The sequence below is a fragment of the Lepisosteus platostomus genome, chromosome 11 (genome assembly GCF_059453375.1).
Source record: "Lepisosteus platostomus isolate fLepPlt1 chromosome 11, fLepPlt1.hap1, whole genome shotgun sequence".
Classification (NCBI taxonomy): Eukaryota; Metazoa; Chordata; class Actinopteri; order Semionotiformes; family Lepisosteidae; genus Lepisosteus; species Lepisosteus platostomus.
The window spans coordinates 2,190,743-2,212,188 of NC_142621.1; the positions used below are offsets into that span (position 1 = coordinate 2,190,743).

A 21,446-nucleotide genomic window follows, 5' to 3' on the forward strand; every position below is an offset into this window, starting at 1 on the left:
CAATTTCTGTGCATTTTGCGTCATAGGAATGAGACACAAGGAGTGATGCATCAGAGCCTGATGATGGGTTAAGATGTGTTGAACGACAGGCCCACAGACCACATAAACTGTCTGCGTTATGCTTAGTTACCTTGAACACATCATGAGACATTTATATATACAGCCAATACAAAAAAAAGAAAACGCCATCCATACTCCTCTTTGACATGCCAAGAAGAAAAAACAGAAGTAAGAAGAACAGATTCTTTTTGAAGAACAGGTCCTCAACGGGGCAACTTCAGACACGCTGGTTCCTTAATCAGGGCTGCTCAGCTCCGTACTGGGAACAGCTTCTGAGTCCTTGGGGGATCTTTCCATTCTCAGCACTCAATGAGCTTAAATTCAGCTAATTATTGGCTGAAGTGTGCACATGGAACAGTGTTTTGAAGTTCAAGATTCAAGACTTGCATTTGACTCAAGTTTTGCTACCTCTAAAACATCTGAGGGCTGAATGGAATGGGTAATTATTTCCCATTATTCAAATAATTAGACCAATTACATAGGAGGAGCAATGCTGAGCTGAAGTGAACTTAATACCGGATTTTGAGTTCGTTTTTGACATGTTGCAACCTCCTTATTCCCCCCCGTGTCAGTCGCTGTCGTTCGGAGATTTCGATACGTCACGCTAACACTTAAACTTTCTGCAAATCCGAGTGTGCGCAGGACAGCAAGGGAAACAAAGCAGTGGAGCGCAACATTCCCAGCCCCCTGAGCCCCCTGACTTCCTCCCATGACCCTGTGACCCTCACTCTCACTTTGAAGCTGGGAAAGATTCCAGAAACCCATCGCTCGTGAGCAGATGTGTGAAACGGCGCGATCTAGGGAAAGGACACAACGGATAGCCGCTAAAAACAACATGAAAGGCAGGTACAACCCTAAAGCTAATTAAAATCTTAATTTACTCCAAACTAAACTGGGCACAAGCACTGCCTCTTTAACTACAAAACAGACAATGGTATAACTTTCGGAACACAGGTGAGCCTGTGAAGCTCACATACGGCCTCTGCAATGACTGATCACAGGGTCTTCCACCTCCTCCAGTCACACCATGAGGCTGAGCCCATCAGTATGGCTTCCTGAGAGTGTTCACTGACAGACCAGAGCGCATTAGGATGAGCTTGGGTAGACACATACAAAGCACGAGGCAGTGGGTGAAAAGGACTGCCTTTCCACTTCTTTAAGCAATGGTGTCCAAAAGAAGTGAATCTGGATGACTTGCAGAGGCAGACATGATGGATAAAAAAGACTGCACAGAAGCAATAAAGAGATGTCGTATTTCAACTCCTATGGAGTTGTGAGTCTTTTTACGTAACAAACGTGTAGAAAAACACATTTAATATCAGCTTCTCCAAATGTCATACCTATTGTTTAATTTGTAAGTGTTTCTTAGTCTCATTTTTTTACTGTGGTGTTGAATTCCCGGGCCACAATCCTGTCGGGCCTTTGGTTTCTCCCTCAGACTGACTGAAAATACCTGTTCTCAAAAAGGCAGAGTGAATTTTATGTTAATGTAATAACCCTAGAAAACGTACTTTGGCACTACAGGCTGATGCTTAAAGCAAAGAAAAAGCAGCAACAAAGACAGGTCTTTCAGACTGTATCAGTCCCCCTCGGTGCTTGTGTCACTGTGCTGTCCACAGAAGCTGAGTTGTGGTCTTGTCCCTCAGACAGCACAGCAGTACGCTGACTTGGGGAAAGAACAAACTGTTGTTTTCACTTCAAGAGTGTTTCATCATCGTTTGGCATTGTTTGCATTCAAAGACCCATTCCTGGAACAAGTCTCTCATTTTCAGCAGCTCAGCAAACTGTCAAAGAAAACTGTTCCAAAACCTTCCCTTTTTTCTGACACCTATATCTGAGCCAGTCCCTGCACAGTTCTTGGAAAACACAACTCAGAACATGGATGCCCCCCTTCTCCAGAAAGAAAAGAAAACAAAGGGAAAAAGTACATATTTCAGAAACTGAGCATGTGGGGACATGTGACTGGATCCCCTGCCAGCTGTGGTTATCCTGAGAAAGCCCTCCTTTGATGTTGGGAAATCACTTCAATATTGCAGCTTACCATATTTTGCTTAACAAGGCTAAAGACACACACTGCAAACTGGTAAATATGCTGAAGGAAGTGCCTGAAATACAGAAACAATGAAAGAAGTAAGAAGTCAATGGTCAGTGGTTGACACATTTTACTGCCTAGTCTTTGCATCCATTCTCATGAGTTGGCGCCGTTCGGGGACGAGGGTATTTTACCGGAGTGCTCTGAATGAGGTACCTCACTCAAGGGCCTGACAGCAGGGTCACAGCTAGGATTTGACTCCCCAGCTTTCCATTTCCAGGTCCAGAGACCTGACCAGCCCCTCCACACCACCTCAATCACAGCTCCCATGGCAGCAGGGAGCTGTCAGTTTCAGAAATTAACCTGTCAAAGCTGGTAGTGGAATAACTGGAGGAAGGGTGATGTGTCATTTTCTTGTCCAAGGCTCACAAGAACATGAAAACAGGGACAGGTTTCTGCTACACAGCCCCACACTCTGCTCAAGACACACCTACAGTACTTCTGGGTGACGCCAAACTGCTGAAGAACCTCTGTTGTACCCTTCCCTCTTAGCTAATTTCCTGTGACGTTATATTGTGGCAATGATTCATGGGTAGAGAGTTACTAATGCGCTGCTGTAGGGCTCATGAATCATCTATGCGATGAACCCAAAGCATTCCTAGCTGACTAAAGCTGGCCTTTTCATGACGGTCTCAATCAGGCACGAGTGTGATGAAACAGGGAGCCCGAGCTGGCTCTAGTGCCGACAGGAAACCAGCTCCTGGTTTCACCGAGACCGAGAGGCTTGAGGGCTGGTGGGCAGGTAGCGGGGCTTCCCTGTGCTGAGCCGACCCCGACAGCTGCGGCGAAGAGCGGTACTGACGTGCAGAGCTGTGGCCCGGCCAGGAGGAGCAGCCCAGAAGAGGCGGATGTGCGAACACGTCCTTCCCAGAGTTTCGGAAAGACGGGTCACGACTGGCTGAGCCCTGTGCGCCCCCCCCCGCCCCCCCCCAGATCCTCACTCCTACGACAGGGCGTCAGGCTGTACGCATGACGTGCGTCAGCTGTGTTCTCTTCCACAGTGCTGTGGTTTTTCAGACACCACACACAGAAACACGGGTCGGTGCCGGCCCATACGGGCGTGCTGACCGCATTCTTCCTTCTCTTCGCAGTAGGTGCTGCTGTGTAGAACAGCCATGTCTTTGTAACGCAGGATAAAGATCTGGGTGGCAAAGTGGGATGGAGGTTTGAGGAGATGCCTCATAGTTCTGGACGTGCTTCTGTGCAGGCGCACCGAGCACACGCTGGGCTAAGGGTGAGCAGACTGGCGATGCGTGTTACATAACTGAAATCAAACAGTGAATTTCTATGTGCTGCAGATAAGAGCAGCACGTATCTTTGGGGGGGAGCAAGAGAGAGTCAACGAGCAAAGGCAAGGTGGTGACATTTGAAGGTGGTGTTTGAAGGATAATTTCTGCTTGCGGTCTAATCGGGAACGGTCATAAACGTGTCTCCTCCCGCTGCACGTTTCAGCCCCGGCTGTGGATGGACTGCATGCAACGATTATTTCTGCAAGGAAAAAAAAAAGGTCTTTCTCCAAGAGTCTAATTCGTTCGCGTGTTATATAACATAACAACCCAGCACATGTTTCTCCTCCAGTACAGACAGGAGCTGGCATGCTGGAGTCACTGGATGGCTGTCATGGCAACAGCACAGCATCAGTCACAGACTGCATCTTCCTCCCTGCGCCCTGCAACACACATCACTGCCTCGACAGGGTAGCTCAGACACTACCATGCAACCTATTTCATCTTTATTGTCAATGAAATTTTAATCATCCCTGTACCTACCGCACCATGCCCCTGTACCCGTAGCACTGCAGAATGAAACACAAAGCTAGTGCCAAGACTGATTTTTCATTTGTCTACACGTTCGTAGTCAACTTAATTTAAAAGTTTGTTGCCAGAAATCGAGAAAACGTGCTGTCTGAAAAGCATCAAAAGTAACAAAAAGGCATCTGTTGGAGACTGTATCGAGAGAACTGCGAAAAGTCGAATCTGAGTTATAACCTGATTGTAATAGCAAAGAAAAGTCATTTGACAACAAGCTCTCGTTTATAAAGACAACCTAGAAAGTAGCCAGCTACATAGGAATTCCCCATTAGTGGGCCAATTATGAGAGCAGCATATTGCTTTCAAGACACTACAGCAGGATTTGAACCCGCAACACTCCAGTCCACGGCTCTATGGATGCTGCTTCTTTTAACGTAGCGCGGTCTCCATACGGCACCGTCGAGCTGTAGAAGGGAAGCCCTCTCCTCTTTATCAGCCCGAGAAGTGTCCCAGCTGGCTGCCTCGCCACATTTCCAGTAACTCAGCTGCCTTTGTCACTCGGGGGAGTGGAGACTGCTGGCCAAGCGCTGGAAGAGATTATAGCGAGCTCTTCAGCACACTGCCCTCCTATCACTGTCACTGAGCTCTGCCAGGGACAGTCCAGACGATCCTGGACAATTAGTACCTGCCACCGAGGAAATGGCAGCAGACTGCTACCTCCCCGGGCACAAGAGGTATTATATAACAGTGTATGGCACATGTCAGCTATTATCTAGTCATCTGTAATACTCAGGTATCGTCAATCTCACGTAAAGATCGGAATCCTTTGGCGTGCGTGTCTGCCGTCTGAAACGTGATAGATATGTTTGTTTGAGCTGGATAGCTATTCCCATGCACATGACTTGTGGTATCATATGCTCAGCCAGAAGCAGCATGCATGCAATGTTTTGATGTCACTGAAATTCGTTAAAAAAAAAAAAAGAATTTAAAACAGCAGAATAAAAACTGCACAAGGTTCCCGTCAGGCCTGACCCCTGGTCCTGAATCCGCAGCTTTCGAAACGACCCGCAAGGTTGGCATTTATGGGGTCAGGCCGCGTGCAGCCTCACAGGGATGTGTCCCGAGAAATCGCAGTCCCGGGAACAATAGTTCATTCCTCCCGCCCTCCACAAGCGCAGAGCCTGGGTCAGGTTTCAGAGAGGAAAGGAACAGTTTCTTCTCCTCCACCAGGGTTCTCGCTGTGCAAAGGCACTGCTGTCTGTAAGTACTGTATAACCAGGAGATGAATATTCACGACACAGAGACAGCTAAATCTGTACAAATCAGCCTTTTCTTTAAAAAAATGGCAGTTTTCTGTGACAGTTTTACAACTTGGTCATTTGTTTGGAAGCATTACAGTACACTGCAAACCTCACTTACCTTACCAATCTTTTGTAAGTACAAATCTTACTAAGAGCCAGCGAGGGATTGTACTGATCCCACCTGGAACAACCGGAGGTGTGAAGCAAAACAATTTTAAAATGAAAATTATTGAATAAATTAACCATAATTATCTTTGTTCATGTATATTCCAGCTGTTCCGAGTTGTTCTGGCATGGTGCTCATCATTATTATTGCAATAGGATGTAGTTAACAGAATCCTCCATATCTACACACTGTAATACATCCAAGCTCACTGTCACTGTCTCATCCCACACTTGCTGCATGTTCAGAGAAGAATGCCAGGATAATTTAAGAACTGTGGCTTGACAGGGGTGTGTAACTGAGACTGCAGAGTGAGAGATGAGCTGGTTTCGATTGCGACCTAAGAAGATATGCTTTGGGTGACCCCACTGGGCGATTTTGCTTGGGACTCTGATGCACTGATGCATGCCTAGATGATACTGCTGAGCCAAAACAGAGAATGTTGTAAACAACCATAAGGCACTCTTCTTAAACACTCATATTGATATGTACATATCACACCTGAAGAAGGCCCCACGGCCGAAATGTTGTGTTTTCTTTCTTCTTTTTTTTTTAGCATGGAATAAACCTATTACTTGCTCCTTTGCAGCCTACGCATGCTGACGCAGCTCCCCACCTGAACTACTACATATTGATATGTATTTTCCTTCTAGCCTTCTAACAAAAAGCAAATATCGCTGGTAAACAGAAGAACATAAGAGAGCACTCCGATTCTGTCCGGACGTAGTTCTCTCATGAACTGACACTGATTTACAACGCAGTCACCCATTACCAAACAAAGAAAGAGCGACGCATGATTTCCTCTCGGCGAAAGTCAGAGGCTGTGCAAGCTAACGCCTCATGCAACACCTGCTGCTTCCCTCGCCTCTGAATGCTTCAGAAACTTCTCGCATCTACGATGCACGCTCACTAATGTTCAGTTCTCTTGTTCCTGCAAAAGGGGCCCCAATTTGCACCGGATTCCAGCGATCTGCCCAACATGCAGTCACCACCCAGCAACCCGTGCGAGCTCCGCCGGAACATACCGGAAGCTGGCTCCTTCCGAATTGTGATTGGCGGAGCGCTTGCCCGGCTCCGCCAATCCCCGGGCGGCGTGCCTCCCTGTTGCCAGGGCGCGGAGATGTAGGTAAAAGGTCCAAAAACAAACAGGGCAGCCGGGTCGCTCCATCACCCTCCCCCCCCCTCCTCGTCACGCTGACGGGGAAACGGGAAATAAATATTATTGTTCCCAAAGAAAAAAAAAAAAGTGAGTCTGTTCCAGGGGGCATTTCCAAAACAAGTTCAGCAGGCGCCTGCCAGAAGCTGTCGAGGTGTAGAAACGCGTGATATGACAGATGTTTTTTTCTTGTATTTAAAGCAAGTAAACAAGTGTCGGATCCAGCACAGTTCCGAGGCGCGCTGCTTGTGAAAACTGGCTTCATTTTGTTTTGTTTTTGAAATGGCACTGTCTGTGCTCGTCGCTAAGGTCATGAAGCTCGAGTGTATGTAGACACACACGCACACAGCCGGGATCGCGGAGATAGAGCACCGAGATTAAAAGGTGGCTTTCGAAAAAGCCCCAGTACTCCGGCCCTTTGGTTTTGCTGAGTCGTCGTTTTGTCGGATAACCAGGCGTCTGTGAAAATGCACAGGGAACAAATACACGCACAGAAATGTGCATCAGCCTGACCGCCTGTGGCTGGAAGGTTGCCGGTTCGTATCCTGTGGCTGGCAGAGGAATCCTACTCCCTTGGGCCCCTGAGCAAGGCCCTTCACCCCAACTGCTCCAGGGGCGCCGTATAAATGGCTGACCCTGCGCTCTGACCCCCAGCTTCTCTCCCTGTCTGTGTATCTCATGGAGAGCAAGCTGGGGTCTGCGAAAAAGACAAATCCCTAACACAAGAAATTGTATAAAGTGGTCTTATCTAGAGATTTCTTTAGAAATGGCCCGGAAATCTGGTGGTCATGTATGTAATGTTGACTAAGGAGTTAGAAAATTAAAAAAAAAAAGACATTTACATTGACATTTTTTGAGGGAACAAGTAAAGGTTTATTTCGTGCTGAAAAGAGAAGAAAATAAAACTTTTCGGCTTTGGAGCTGAAAGTGTGTGAACTCCACAGCCAAAACGTTGTGTTTCTTTTCTTCTCTTTTCAGCAGGGAATAAACCTTTACTTGTTCCTTTACAGCCTACACATGCTGACGCAGCTCCCTACTTGAACTACTTTATTTTTTAAAAAAATAATGAGGCAGAAATAACTACTGTCCTTTTCTTAAGCGATTATGGTTTCCCCGTTTGTTCATTAAACCCTCTCTCGCAATAGAGGCAGCGTCTTTCTTAAAATAACTCTATTGCAGACTGACAAGCCTCATGGGGGTGTTTCCTGATTGTGTCCAGTTTTCCAGAAACGCTGGAGAGGAGCGCCACTTTTAAAGGCGAAGCACAAGAGATCTTTCGTCAGTCCTGCCTATTTTATGCGGACAAGGAATTGCCCCTCAAAAAGAAAAGATTTGCACTGTTTATTTGATTGCAGTTTTCTCAAAGTGTAACCAATACTGCTCATAGAATACGGCTTCTGATCAGGTTTCAGGGCAGATGAGTTCAGCTGTAATAAACGTGTTCCTGTCCCTGAAACCCATTGAAGGCAGGGGCGTTGAGCAGTTTGGTCACCACACTGATGGGTTAGTCGTACCATCTTATCTGGAACTGTGTGGCTTGTAGTCAAGGTGTTCCCCAGGGTTCCCAGGACAAGCTGTGCTTGGCTGCCAGCGTTACCAGGAATCAGAAGATTAATGATAATGAGGAGGAATGTGACGAAACACAGGCCTGGTACAGGCCTCTGCTGAAGACGGTTTAGCCACAGTATGGATTTTTAGAGTTCTAGGTGTTTGAATTTGACTAAATACCTGAACTGGAAGACCTTGTGGCCTTACAGTGCTGGAATACTTTGTTTATGGTGTGATACATCCAGTATCCATTCACGTGCGGCTGGTGATGGACAAACTGACAGGGGATAAGCGTTCCACCGGGATGTGGTGAAAAGGTGAAACGCGCTTCCGATAGTTATCCGGGCTGGCAGTTCATTTCGTCCTTCGCACTTGAGAGTTATGTTAACATGAGCGCAGTGGTATTGCCTTTAGGCCAGACATACACAGTTACAGGTGAGAAGTCCTACAGGTGAAGCCAGGAGCAGACAGGGTTTGCATAAACTAAAACAAAATAGAAGGTGGCCTTTTTTTCTTTTTTACAATAATGAACATTTCCTTATATATTGTTCCTTCACATGGCTATGCCAACAGGAAACAGAATGAGCCTTTTTGATTAATGGAACTAAAAAAATTGGATTTTTACTAGTAGTCCAGCAAGGATATAGGCTTTTTCCCGAGCTGACTTACTGTGTGTCCCAGATTCCTCTTAAAGTGACTGTGCGTGCACATGGGAGACAGTATTTCCTACAGTGCGTAATTAAAACTAATCTTATTTCGTCCCGTGATACCCTGAAACAATATATCCATTTGTTCTCACGCAAGGAGCACGAGAACTGCTTGGTTAGCCATCATTTTGTGAAGGTCACAGCGGTCACTGACTTCACCCGATATCTTAGTTTAACCAGGACAGTTTGTCTTTTTGTTTCACAAAGCAGATTCCTTGTTGAATTCAGGGCCTGACAACTTTGCCTGTTTACAAATCTAAAATTGATGTTTAACCTAAAAGCAATTTCCAGTGATTATTCCCAATTACAAATCTATACACCACCTGAATGACTTCAGTTTGAGCTACCCGCCTGCATTTTTTAAATTCTTTCGCAAATTAATTAGCTACAAAATCCACAACGTGGTGAAAGACTCACTTCTCACAGATTTAAGGCTTTTTGTGCTCACACTTCAAACCAAGAACCAAGCCTCCCTGCTCTTTGACATTAATTTTCTAATTGATTCATCAGAAAGAATATAGCACATCTGTTGAAATTCACTAGCTCTCCAGTAAAATCTTGTGCAGAGCAGATGGCCGTTACCAAAGAAAACACAGCTCAGTAGCAAAAGGGTTTAGATGCAGAGAAGCTTATGAGACACCCTGAGCGATATGGACGTAGTGACATAGAGAATCAGCTCTTTGTTGGTAAATAAACACTTAAAAAGCACACATAGGAAACTCATTTGTGATGATCCTGAGCAGGTCTTTTCAGACAGCTAGAAGTGATTGCTTTTCATTGACATAAGAGGGGCAAACTAATTTCATGCTCTTTGGGACTGAAGGTTCTGACTGGTACCACCTGCAATCAATTGCTCAGGTCCAATTCCTGCCCAGGCAGGCACTCATCAGAGGTCAGGAGACTCACATGCACCATGCACTCTCTTGGAGCTCTGCTGTTCAAAAACAAACCTTAAAATGCACAGCGATGCTACTTTGAGCCGTATTTTTCTAAAACCAAAACTTCACCTGCTTCCTTTACTTTCTGGTGAACAAAGTGAGCAGGTGCTAAACATTTCACAAGTGGGCAGGAGCATAGAACTACAAAAACCGAAGAAGGAACTGAAGCACGAATGGAGGCCCCAAGAGCATCGTGAAACTGAATAGTGTAGCCGAGTGGGTAATGGGTTTGAGCTGGTTAATTCTACAATGCGATTTTGTACTGTGTAGCAACAGTGGAGATGCTGTTTAAAATGCCTCCCATTCAGATTGCTTTAGTGGTGTGAATTTGCTTAAGACAGCACTTGCAATAATGACCATGGCTCCAAAATGAATCTTATTTTTTCCCCCCCTGACAAACCCAATATATGCCATCATGTTTAATCTAATATATAAATGCAATTTCCTGTGACAGGCAGTAACTGTTTTAACAAAGCATCTTTCCAAGAACTAAGCAAGGATACATTCCGCATTGATCCATGCTTGCAGAGAACACCAGACTTCTCTTGGCTTAACTCCATCCTGCAGAAATACCCTACCTGGAGAGTCCCAGCGGCACACCACTAACTCCGAATCCTTTGAAGATTCAGCAACTCAGAAACAAAGGGATCCGGTTTTCAAATCCCAGTTTGGACCTCCTCTATATTACAGAATGCAGCGGTATCAATAGTGGAACAGGTGAGGTGAAGAAATACCGTTGGCATTTGCTTATTGCGGGAGTTTTCTCTACCATCAATAAAGACAACAGGGTAAAATGCCTCAGCCCAGACAAGATGTTAAAAAAAAAAACACACAACACGTGACCTACTTTCTCTTATGTAAAGAGTTCAGCAGTAGAAGAAGCATATGCATGTTGGGGCAACTGCCTGGAAGCAAAATGACTAACGCTGCTGCAGTGGAAAGGGTCAGGTTAACGATGGCTGAAAGGGGAATGTCAGCAGAAGGGCTCGGCGGGGGATGTGGTGGGGTGACTCTCCTCTCACGGCAGGAGCCAAGAATGTAAAACATGGCTGAAATCAGGTCGCACACGAGCAACGCAGGCCCAGGCAAAAGGTCACTCACGACGACCTCCGTTGGCTCCAGGCATAATCCGCACCTGGGGCCCTGACCCATTAGCTTCAGCTTACAAGAGGTGTGAGCAGACAGGGGTGTGTTTCAGTAAGGGCTGCAGCCTCATACATATGTCAGCTGGGGGAGGGGGAGATAGCGATTGTCTCTTGCTCTTCTCAGAAATCAAACTGAAGCATTCACGCTGTGTGAAAAATATAACAAATGTTTTAATGTTCTGATAAAAACCACCATGTTTCATCGCTTCAGCTTTGTTGATCGCCAACAAAGGTGTCATAGAACCATATTACACAGTGCTAGACAGCCAGAAGCAAAAAGATAAATCGACTCCTTCACACATCCGATGATAAATCTACACGAGGCAGACAAGGGGCCCACGTTCTTACAGAAAAACTCAACTTGAACCTTGGTTTCAGAAGACAGTGTACCGTACACACGAACCAGTACGCAAAACAAGTGGACTACACTGGCATGACAAACTTTTAAAAACGTTGCTTCTCTTGTAAAAATGTACACTTCCTGGTTAGCGTTATATAAACATTACATAATTGATTAGCAGTCAATATACACAGAAAGTACTCAACTAACTGGCATCGCAGGATTTTAGGGAGGCCAACCAAGACCATCCGAGAACCCCTCACCCAGAATGGAGGTCACCAAGCTTGAGTCATGCCCAGCAGAAGTTCGCTACCTGCTTTAGTCCATTCTAGTCTTATTAAAAAGTGGAAGCTGGACAGTGGCAGAAGGCATTAACAAAGGAATGTTAAAGACTGGCTCTTACAACCCCACCATTAGGATATAGGAGGATAAGAAAGTGCCAGCCTTTTAAAAAAAACAAAAAAACAAAAACAAAAAAACACAACCCTAGGTTAGAACTTGTAAATTGCAATTAATTCCTCGTGTTAAGTTGACCAGTCAACTTTTAAAAGCGCACATCTTAAACGGCTTTCTATTTCCTTGGAGAAAGAAGAAAATTACAGTACTAGTTTTAGACCCTGTGGCCCTATTAACAAAAGAAACCAGGGAGGAGAGGAGGAGAGGGGGATTCAGTCCAGTTCAGGGTGTTTAGTTCTTGTACTCCACAGGTTCATCTCCCTCTTCCTTCAGTAAACACGTGCGGATCAGCGCCTCCGTCACGCTGTAGGGGTCGCAGTTGGCGGAGGGGCGCCGGTCCTCAAAGTAGCCCTTCTTGTCCTGGCCCACGGCGCGAGGGATGCGGATGCTGGCCCCACGGTTGGCCACGCCCGCGGAGAACTCGTGGATGTTGGAGGTTTCGTTGTGACCCGTCAGGCGCCTGGCGTTGTCCAGGCCGCCCTTGGGGTCGTAGGCACGGATGTGGTAACGGTGTCTCCTGCTCAGCCTCTCGATCGACTCCTCGATGTACCTGGAAGGCAAGGGAGGAGGGGGATCAGTCTCGCTCATCTGCTGCGAGTCTGTCCAGCGCCGAGAACAATACCACCCCTTTCCATGGACTCAAGGGGTTCACCTCGGGGTGCAAGCAAGGTATTGGGATTAAAGCATCATAACTGGGGACACATCTGTGCCTTCAGAGGGACTTGCGCATGCAGCCCTGCGGTCAGGAGGAGTTCAGAGGTTAAAGGTTCACAAGTCTCCATCTATAATGGGCCCCAGACCAAGAGGCTCACACACTGGGACATGACAGTGTCAAGCACAAGCATCAGGCATAAAACAAAAAATGGTAATGATTAGTAAATTAAACCAGTGAAATACTCTAGGATGCAGAGAACAAGTCAGAGTTAAAATCATAAATGTACGTTGCTGCACGAAGAAGGTTATGCCCAATACTAATAATCCCCAAATCATGGGAGAACATTTACATTAAGACCAGGGGAATGGCAAAGCAGTCATTCGACCTTTCCAAGAAAAGATGCTTTGGCAAGAACTTACTTCAAGCCGTTTTCTTCCCTCATCTCCTTGGTGCTGAAGTTGGTGTGGCAGCCAGCACCGTTCCAGTTCCCTGGGATGGGTTTGGGGTCAAATGAGGCCACGACTCCGAAGTCCTCACAGACCCTGTGCAGAATGAACCTGGCAATCCACAAGTGGTCTCCCATGTCGATTCCTTCACTGGGGCCAACCTGGAACTCCCACTGGGAACACAAACATATTGATTAGCACCCTAAAATAGCCACCAAAGGTCCAAGCTGGTGGTGTTGCACAATGTTACTACAGATATGACACTGAAGCATGTTTGCCAACAGGTCAAAGGACTCCGGATGTTCTGATCGTGGACAGTAGTGGCATCAATGTTGATAACCCTGCTGTGTGCTTAGCCTGACCCCTGACAGATAAACCCAGACTGCACAGACTTCAGATGATGCATTAAGAGCTTTAGACCAGATAAGTGGCATCACCAACACCCAGCGCAAGACTGCAGACTCTGCCGGATGAGATCTTGGTGCCAAATGAGGCAGCTCACCCGGTGAGTGAACATCTCTGCTTATAAACCCACAGTTTAAGTCTGTACACCCACGTCACCCTGTTGCTTTGAAATCGCATCTATTTTTCTTACGATTACTGTGATGGCAGCAGGACTGGCCAGTCCACTTGGTGCTCTGAGCTCTTGTCACTGCCTTAAAACGGCCACTCTTGGCAGCAGGTTGTTCAGCCTTATCACCGTAGCAGTGCTTCATGAAATCAGGCCGGGCCTCCTACGCCCTGCCGTGAAAGACGCCGGTCAGCCCGGGCAGGGCAGAGGGGCGAAAGGTGAAAGCTTGCTCACCTGGGCTGGCATGACTTCAGCATTGGTGCCACAGATCTGAACTCCGGCGTACAGGCAGGCTCGGTAATGAGCTTCTACAATGTCTCGCCCATAAGCCTTGTCAGCACCCACCCCACAGTAATAGGGACCTGCCAAAGGGAAAAAAAAAAAACGAAACGATTTAACACATGAAACAGTTTTATGCCCTCAACTAGTCAGGCACAAAGGTCGACGATTTCGGCAGTTAGAGCAGCACTCCATTCCCGGGGACAGCTGGGAGAGCAAGAAAGCAAAGTCTCCTCACCCTGGGGTCCGGGGAAGCCATTGGAGGGCCAGCCAAACGGATGGCCGTCCGTGCCCAGTATGGTGTACTCCTGCTCCATGCCGAACCAGGGGCGATTGTTGGCCACCATGTCCATGATTCTCTTGCAGGAGCTGCGGAGGTTGGTCTCTGTTCAGGAGGACGGAGAAGCAGGGTTGAGAAGGGTCACAGACGCGCGGAGAGAGAGAGAGAGAGGCCTTCTGGGCCCCCCCAGGAGTCTAACTGATGCCAGGATCTCCTCCATCCAATTTTACAACAAGATCAACTAGCTTCAGCTATGACCGGGTGGTGTCCCAGACTCCCACAACCCTTCATGTAAAGACGCACCTGGTTCCAGGTTTGAGACTACTCCACTGCTGGCCTCCCATCATAAACAAGCTTAAGTCTCCCCCACGGTGTTTAAACCCTGTTTTTTTTTTTTTTTTTACAACGGTCATGTCCCTGAACGGGTTGGTGCAGGTCTCCTGGGCGGCGCCAGCCTACCTGCAGGCCTCCTGTTGTACTTCAGCACTTCACACAGGACCAGCTTGTTGGGGTCCTTGCGGAAGGGGTCCCGGTACATGGCCGCCGGGATCAGGTACATGTCGCTGTTGGAGCCCTCGGACTGGTAGGTGCTGGAGCCGTCGAAGTTCCACTCGGGCAGGTCTGAAAAGAGGCACGGGTTCAGGAACTGACTGCGCCCCCTCCTGCACGGGCCAGCTCTTATTACCCCCCTCCCCCTCTCACACTGCCATCTGCCCCATCAAGAAGTGGTGCAACAGCATTAAAATCCCCTCCAGACAGCAGCCCCGCCTACAACTCCTGTTTCAGTGCACTCTTTTTTTTTTTTTACAATTTAGGATGTGACATCCTGGAAGAGTAAATCCAGGGATAAACACACAGCGCAAACACTGCCGCGGGCTCTCGGATCAGGCAGGGCTGGGAAAGCCGGAGAACAGGGACGGGCATCCTGCTGTGGCGCCTGACCCCTCCACTCCCGGCCCCAGCTTACCTTCGATGCTCTTGGGCTCGGAGTCCAGAGTCCGGGTCTTGCAGCGCAGCCCCTCCCCGGTGCCGTCGATCCAGATGTACATGGCCTGCACCTTGTCGCCCTGGGGCAGCTCCATGTACTGCTGCTTGACGGCCTTGCTCAGGCTAGAGCTGGCGGAGGTGGCCATCTTGATCATTACAAAAGACCTGGGGGGGGGGGGAGGGAAAAACTCATTTGTACATCGGTTTTCACATTAAAAACAAGAAAAGCTTCCAATCAAGCATGGAAGCTTATGTTCTAGACAGTTGGTTTGGGTCCTGGATGCATTCAGCCACGGGCTTGTTTGCAAACGGGATCGTGAAGGTCGGTAGCCAGCCAGCTCCTAAAGAAGAAATGTCCCCCCTCCCCCCAGCCTTGCTGAGGAACTGACTGTAGACTTACAGGCTTTGTAAGGCACGTTAACAGGTCTCCCGGCCAGGCTGAAAAAAAGGATACCCCTCCCCCCGGGGGCTCCAGAAAAGGGGCAAACGGCGTGGCTCTCACGTGGTCCCGACCCAGCACCCCAACAGCGCCGGCCGTCACCCCCAAAAACCCGCAGCCGGGGGGGGGGGGGGGGGGGGAAGGGGCAAAAAGCGAGACACCGAATTTAACTGCGGCAGACGAATGCAACAAACGATAAACCGCTTCCTCTGCACAGTTTCGACACCTTTGTTTTAGAAAAAGGTGATTTTACGGTGTACAAGCCGCGTCTCCGCCTCTGAAGACCAGGAACATCCGCGCTGCCGCCGGTCGCCATGGCGACGGCAGCGGCGCAACGACGCGGCGGGGTTACGTCACCTCGAGAGCAGCCGCGAGCCGAGCCGAGCCGGCCCGACACCGGTATCGGTACCAGCATCGGCACCGCCGCCCGGCCGAACAAGCGTGTCTCCAAAACCCAGACGGCGGCAGCTGGCGTGAATCACCCCCTCCCCGGCCAGCCACACGCAGATCCTCCCCCGGCGCCCACCGTCCTACCGACACTGGTCCACGGACACACGGCGCAGACCCGGACGGTACCGGACCGGACCCGCTGTCACGATCCCAGCGGCGGTTTCCCGACCCACAAACGACAAACAAAGAGGGGCAGACGGCGGCCAGGAGGTGACGGATTACCTGGTATGGAATAAAATTCACGATAGGAGATCAGGGACTGGCGTGGTCTCCAGATGGCCGTCTCGAAGTGCCCCGTTAGTAGATCTTTCATTCTCCTACCCCGAACGCAGGGGCGACGCCGGTATTTATACCGTTGGGGGGAGGGATCCCGGCGCCTGTGATTGGCCAGCGGGGGGAACATGATCCGCTCGTGCTCGGGCGCTGGAGCCCGCATGCGGCGAGGCCATTGGCGGGCCGGCGCGCGAGACAAATAGTGGTGGTGGGGGGGGCGGACGTTCGCCCTCGAGCGCCGCGTGCCGTGCGGCTCGAGATGCTGCCTTTGTCCGCGGCGCATCCCCGCGCCCAGGCGACTGCGTTCATGTGGATGCGAAAGGCACGCGTGGTTTTTAAGGAATTTATTTTATTTTCCCTACCCCGGGCGGGTCGCGATCCCGAATTTCGGCGTGAGCATCTCTTGTCCGGGACGCCCGGGGTTAGTTTGAGGAATTGGGCAGCGTCCGCGCCGCGTCTGTCGCCACCATGTGGATTTCAGCTAAAGCTCAGGTCCACCTGAATCTTTCTCGCCCCGATCCGGGCGGTACCGCGCTGAAGGGGGAGAACCCTCTTCGTGCTGCGGGCGGTGCCGGTACCGGCCGACACAAGTGTCCCCACAGACGGGTGACACGGCTCCCGGCGCGGCTGCAAGGTCTCAGCGTGAAGCTACAAGTAGCAGATCGCTGTGGGGGGGATTTGTATTGCAGCGAAAATGCCGCTTGTGGGTTCATTGCTGCGCTGATTCAAGCAAAGGGAATATTTTTTGGGGGAAAAAAACTGCAAGTGTCGATTTAGTGCAGTCTCGCTGCAGCGGGGGAGCAAACTAAAGTCGAGCCCCCGTGAGCCGAGTTTGAGTGTGGTGGTGGTGGGGGTCGAGGGTCCCGTTTTTCCCAAATTCAAGGAGCTTTATTGTCAATGGCCGACGGATTACAGTGCGGCTGAAACGGAAACAATTCGCAGAACATTTACAGTACAAAAAAAACACCTTCCTGCCCATTTACGGCCATCACATGCAACGTTATAGCGACAGGGACAGGCTCAGTTATTGATCTACTCCGACTACACGCTGTTTGTTACGAAAATAATCAAAATCGTCACTATATTTCTGCAGAAATGTCTCAGTTTCCTGTAGAAAGTCCCACAGAAGCTAGTTTTTCGTCTTTTGTCTTACACGCCGATGAATTCTTAACATGCAGTGTTACAGCAACATGTGTATAGGCTAAGCATATGTTTGGGGCTTGTTGGAAGTTTTATGAGGACGGTTCGAAACAGCCAGATCACAGCGCGGCTCCGAGGCAGGAGTGAGCTGCTCTCACACCCGGGCTGTTCCGTGTCAGTTCTCTCAAACCTACTGTCCGTCACTACCAAGAATGTAAGGTTTACAGAAGGACACAGTCCCTTTATCTTCCCTTATTATCGGAGGTAAAACATGATAGAATTGCTAAGCTAACTGTCTGGTTAAAATTAAAAAAAGCGAACCACAGAGAGCGGGGCGCGTTTGTAACGATGAAAAAATACATTTCATTGCCAGCGACTACTGCTGCATGCTGTATTGTTGTGCATTTGATAAATAAACTTTTGATCGATAACCCTTGCCGGACGCCGGCCGGCCTGTGGCACCAGAGACGAGCCACAGATCCAAGATGGCGGACCAGGCGGTCTCAGTTGCGCCCTTTTTATGACCCGGGCGACAGACCCAGGACGGCTCTGCCTTGCTGGGCGCTCTGCACTCTGCCCATGCTGTGTTCTGTACCACAAACCCATTGCACGGGGGGGTGGCCGCTGCGGCTTCAACCTGCGGGCTTGGGACACCCCCGCTGCCCCCCCAAGTGTCATCTTATCTTCGAGGCGCTCAGAGCATGGACCTGCACCGATTTCACTTCGCTCGGTGATCCCAGATGCAACCTAGACTCCGCGGGCAGTGGCTGGAGACGTCATCCGTCCTCAAGTGACCGAGCCGCTTAAACCAAGTACCTCTAATTTCAATGCACCATTGTTCCGCTCCCCGGCTCCTCGGTGACTCGCGGTTGTCCAGCGTGTTCCCCGCTTTGTTTGACAAAGCGGCCTCAGACCGTCCGCTGAGCGCAAGAGAACACATTATGTAACCAAAAAAAAAGAAAGGTCCGCGTTGAGGAAAGACGACACTCTGTGGGAGGCTGGGGGCGAGGGATGTGCCCCCGGCCAGCGGACAGTCTGAAGAGAGGGGCAGCTCATTGTTCACGTCTATCACAATTCGCTGACCGCACCGTGATCCCGGGTGTCCGGCCGAGCGCGCCGCTGCAGATCCCTCTCAGGGCGGCGAGAAAGCAAAGCCTCCGCCGGCGATATCAGAGCCACGCCGCTAACGAGCCCCAGGCGCCCGGGGGAGGTTGGAAACTCGCAGGATCTCTTCTGTTCCCCGCTCCGATCGTGGACAAGGGTTTGACTAATGAGGACAATTAATTACAGTACGGGGCGAGATTTTGAAGCGTCACCATTGAGCTCGTTCTAACCCCTGTGTATTAAGGTATTAAGCGATGTAACTGTTCAGAGGTCTATTATCACCCTTCATTGCCAGGATGTGGTCAAAGGATGCTGCAGGTACTTAGCCTTGGTCTAGATCAGCCAGATAACGGGGTGGTGCAAGGTGATTCTGTAACCCGACTGAGGTACATCCATTCCATACTTGCACACACTGCAGTGGGAGCTGGTGAGTACACCAGGCACTGTAAAGGAGCAGGATTTCTGATGCCCCTGCACATGCCGAAGTCTAAATCTATTTTCCAGAGCCCTTACGAAACAGACAAGTGCAGTTTTTAACGGGTTAAACAGGCAGGAAAACTATTGCATCTACTAAATAAACATACTCCGAAACTGAATGTTAGTTCAGTTCTTTTCTCACTTTTCAAAAACTGTATGATGATTCTAAACCATGGGGGGCATTTGTCGAAACAATCCATATTACACTTTTGTCATTACAACAACAACAACAACAACAACAACAACAACAACAACAACAACAACAACAAAACAAGTCATCTGGTGACTCAAAACACATCACCAGGTTCAAGAAAGCAAGTAAAAAAAGGTTCCTTCAACGCCAAGTGCCGGTTACAAACACAAACAGTTTCCCTTTGTCGAAGCAGAAACTCGAAACAGCTGCGGGAACATGCTGAGGTTGTTTTTCACCAAAAAAATCTGTCAAGGGGCGTTTCACGGCACACAGTGGAGCACAAGTGCGCTGAATGGTAAAACCTTCCCCTCGGGGTGAAAAGGCCGCACAGGGGTTCATCCTGGGACTCCGAGAGACCCCACCCCCGATCAGCGTCTGCCAGAGCCACAGCCAAGGAAGAATAAAGTAAAACCTGTGAAGGGAAAGAAAGAGAGGAATTTGTCCTTCAGCTGCAGCAGTGAGCCAGCACTACATACGCCCTGACCTGTGAGAGCAGGAGACAAAGTCTGACAGATCGCAGAAGGGACCTGAACGGGTTGGGAAATTTTTTTTTTTTAAGTGAATAATCCTGAGCTCTGCTGTGCCACCTCAGCTCACCGGGGTCGGATTGAACTGGTCTCCAGGTGTGATAACGATTGTTTACTGCCCACTCTGGGCTCCCGCCTGAGCTTTATCATTCCCGAGCTGGCAGAACACTTGAGCAAAGCTGCTGTGTTGTGGAGTTTATCCCTGGACGTTAGCAGTAAAGAAAGGGGAGTGTAAGAGGCTCTACGGGCTGAATCGTCTCATTAACCAGCCTAGTGGAGGACCGGTACCAGAGTGGTTAATTGCCATACGTACACGGACACTGCAGTCCTTAATCTCGCTGGTCTCTCGGGACACATGCACTACAACAGACAACACCACACAATGCAGACAACAGGAACCATACATATGCTGTGGAAAAATAAATAAATATGTAGCAGTGAGACCAAAAGCCAACGGTAGACTATGTAAAAAGTGCGTAGTGCAGATGTGCATTGAGGCCCTGCAGTGAGCTGCTGTTGAGGAACGCGCACTGCAGCGGGGTAGAAGCTGTTCTTGAGTCTAGTGGGCCGGGCTTTCACAGTGCGGTACCGCTGGTTGGGATCCTGAATGAGGGATGGGGCTTTATTGCGACAGCGGATGGTGTGGATCTCACCGACGGGTGGCGAATTCCCCCCCTCCAACACGCGAGCTGATGGTTAGATTGCACGTCTTTATGGGCTTGCTTCTCGTGTTAAAGTTCGGCGCTCTCTGTTTAGATATCAAGAGCTGTGTCAGGCAGCATCTCTCTTTGTGTAATGGCGCAGGGGGGTCAGAAGACTGTGAAAACAAACAACAGACGGGCTGAAACGGCCCTGCAAATCACTCCAGAACAGCAAAGCGGATGTAATCATTAGATCACCTCACTTTATAGAGCTTGGGTCCTGAGTCCAGTTCCAGATGGACGCCTTCTGTGCAGACTTTGCATGTTCTTCCCAGTCAAACCACTCTTCCCACCTTTCACAGCTTTCAAGGACGTGTTGCAATGGATGTGGGTCCTGTCCAGGATGTGGATCCTGCCTTGCGCCCCCGTGTTTCCGGGACAGTGTCTGGGTGGACACGACCCTTAGCGGAAATAACGGGCTCTCGGACAGCGGCTGGACGGGTCCCAAAGAGACCTCTCAAGGCTTTCTTTTATTCAAGTGTTCGTGTATCCTGCCCTCTAATGGCCAATACGCAGCATGACATCCACCTAATTTGCTGGATTTTATTAATACAGCTTGGATACAAAATCGGCTTAGTTCTATTAGCTTGAAATATGGATCCCAGTTTGTGCTGGGGGGCTTAAATTGTTAATCCTTCATCTTTACTCTGCATTTGATTTTTTTTTTCATTGCTAAAGAAACCAACCCAGTTTTTCAAGGTTTCAATAATCTAATGTTGAGGCTCTAAAACGCGTGAGGCTTCACGTCCCTTACAGTTGGTATGAACGTGAGGATAAGATGGTTTGACCACTAAACCCCGCACCCCTGCAAGCAGCGGTCAGACTCATTGCGAGAGTCTTGCAGACTCTGCTCGTTTTGAAATTCAGTTCCAGTTCACCTATGGAGACCTAAGGGGTACACTTCTGCGACTGTGGGAAACGTAAGGAACCGTGTGGCAGTTCACATACTCGGGCGCCCCCGGGCGGTGACATTCGTGTACTGCAGTCGGCTGTAGCGCCCAAGGCGGCCCCTCACAAGCTCGGTGTGGGATTAATAATAATAATAATAATAATAATAATAATAATAATAATAATAATAATAATAATAAGGTGTTTTTTAGATTGAAGGATTTTGACATTTTATTGTACTGTTTAGTAGAAAATTTGGAAAAAGAGCATTTATTTATAGGCAATTTATTAATCATTCTTGGTAAATTTCACATCCATAAATCCAAATGGTCTAATAATCCTCCCCTTTTTAGTTCTTTTGAGGTGGAGCTGAAACACT

At 48.9% G+C, this 21,446-nt stretch overlaps 1 protein-coding gene and 1 long non-coding RNA gene across 2 annotated transcripts; one reads left to right on the forward strand and one right to left on the reverse strand.

Annotated features, from left to right (window-relative positions):
- Positions 1–11,012: 11,012 nt before the first annotated feature.
- Positions 11,013–16,133, reverse strand: glulb (glutamate-ammonia ligase (glutamine synthase) b). The gene is made up of 7 exons (XM_088597824.1): positions 15,987–16,133; positions 14,856–15,040; positions 14,348–14,509; positions 13,847–13,993; positions 13,564–13,691; positions 12,732–12,931; positions 11,013–12,207 (listed from the first exon to the last, which is right to left on the reverse strand). The coding sequence occupies exons 2-7, from the start codon at positions 15,028–15,030 to the stop codon at positions 11,889–11,891; spliced, it is 1,131 nt and encodes a 376-aa protein (XP_088453950.1). The 5' UTR covers positions 15,031–15,040; positions 15,987–16,133; the 3' UTR covers positions 11,013–11,888.
- Positions 16,134–16,277: 144 nt separating this feature from the next.
- Positions 16,278–20,818, forward strand: LOC148651751 (uncharacterized). Its single transcript, XR_015925157.1, has 2 exons — positions 16,278–19,574; positions 20,482–20,818. It is a non-coding gene; the product is annotated as an uncharacterized LOC148651751 (long non-coding RNA).
- Positions 20,819–21,446: the final 628 nt, after the last annotated feature.

Bases quoted from the DNA above. Each gene is read 5' to 3' on its own strand.
- glulb (XM_088597824.1), bottom strand. From the start codon at position 15,030: ATGATCAAGATGGCCACCTCCGCCAGCTCTAGCCTGAGCAAGGCCGTC. The intron at 14,510-14,855 runs GTAAGCTGGGGC...GCCTCTTTTCAG, and splicing joins CGAGCCCAAGAGCATCGAAG to ACCTGCCCGAGTGGAACTTC. The intron at 13,994-14,347 runs GTAGGCTGGCGC...CCTCCTGAACAG, and splicing joins GTACAACAGGAGGCCTGCAG to AGACCAACCTCCGCAGCTCC.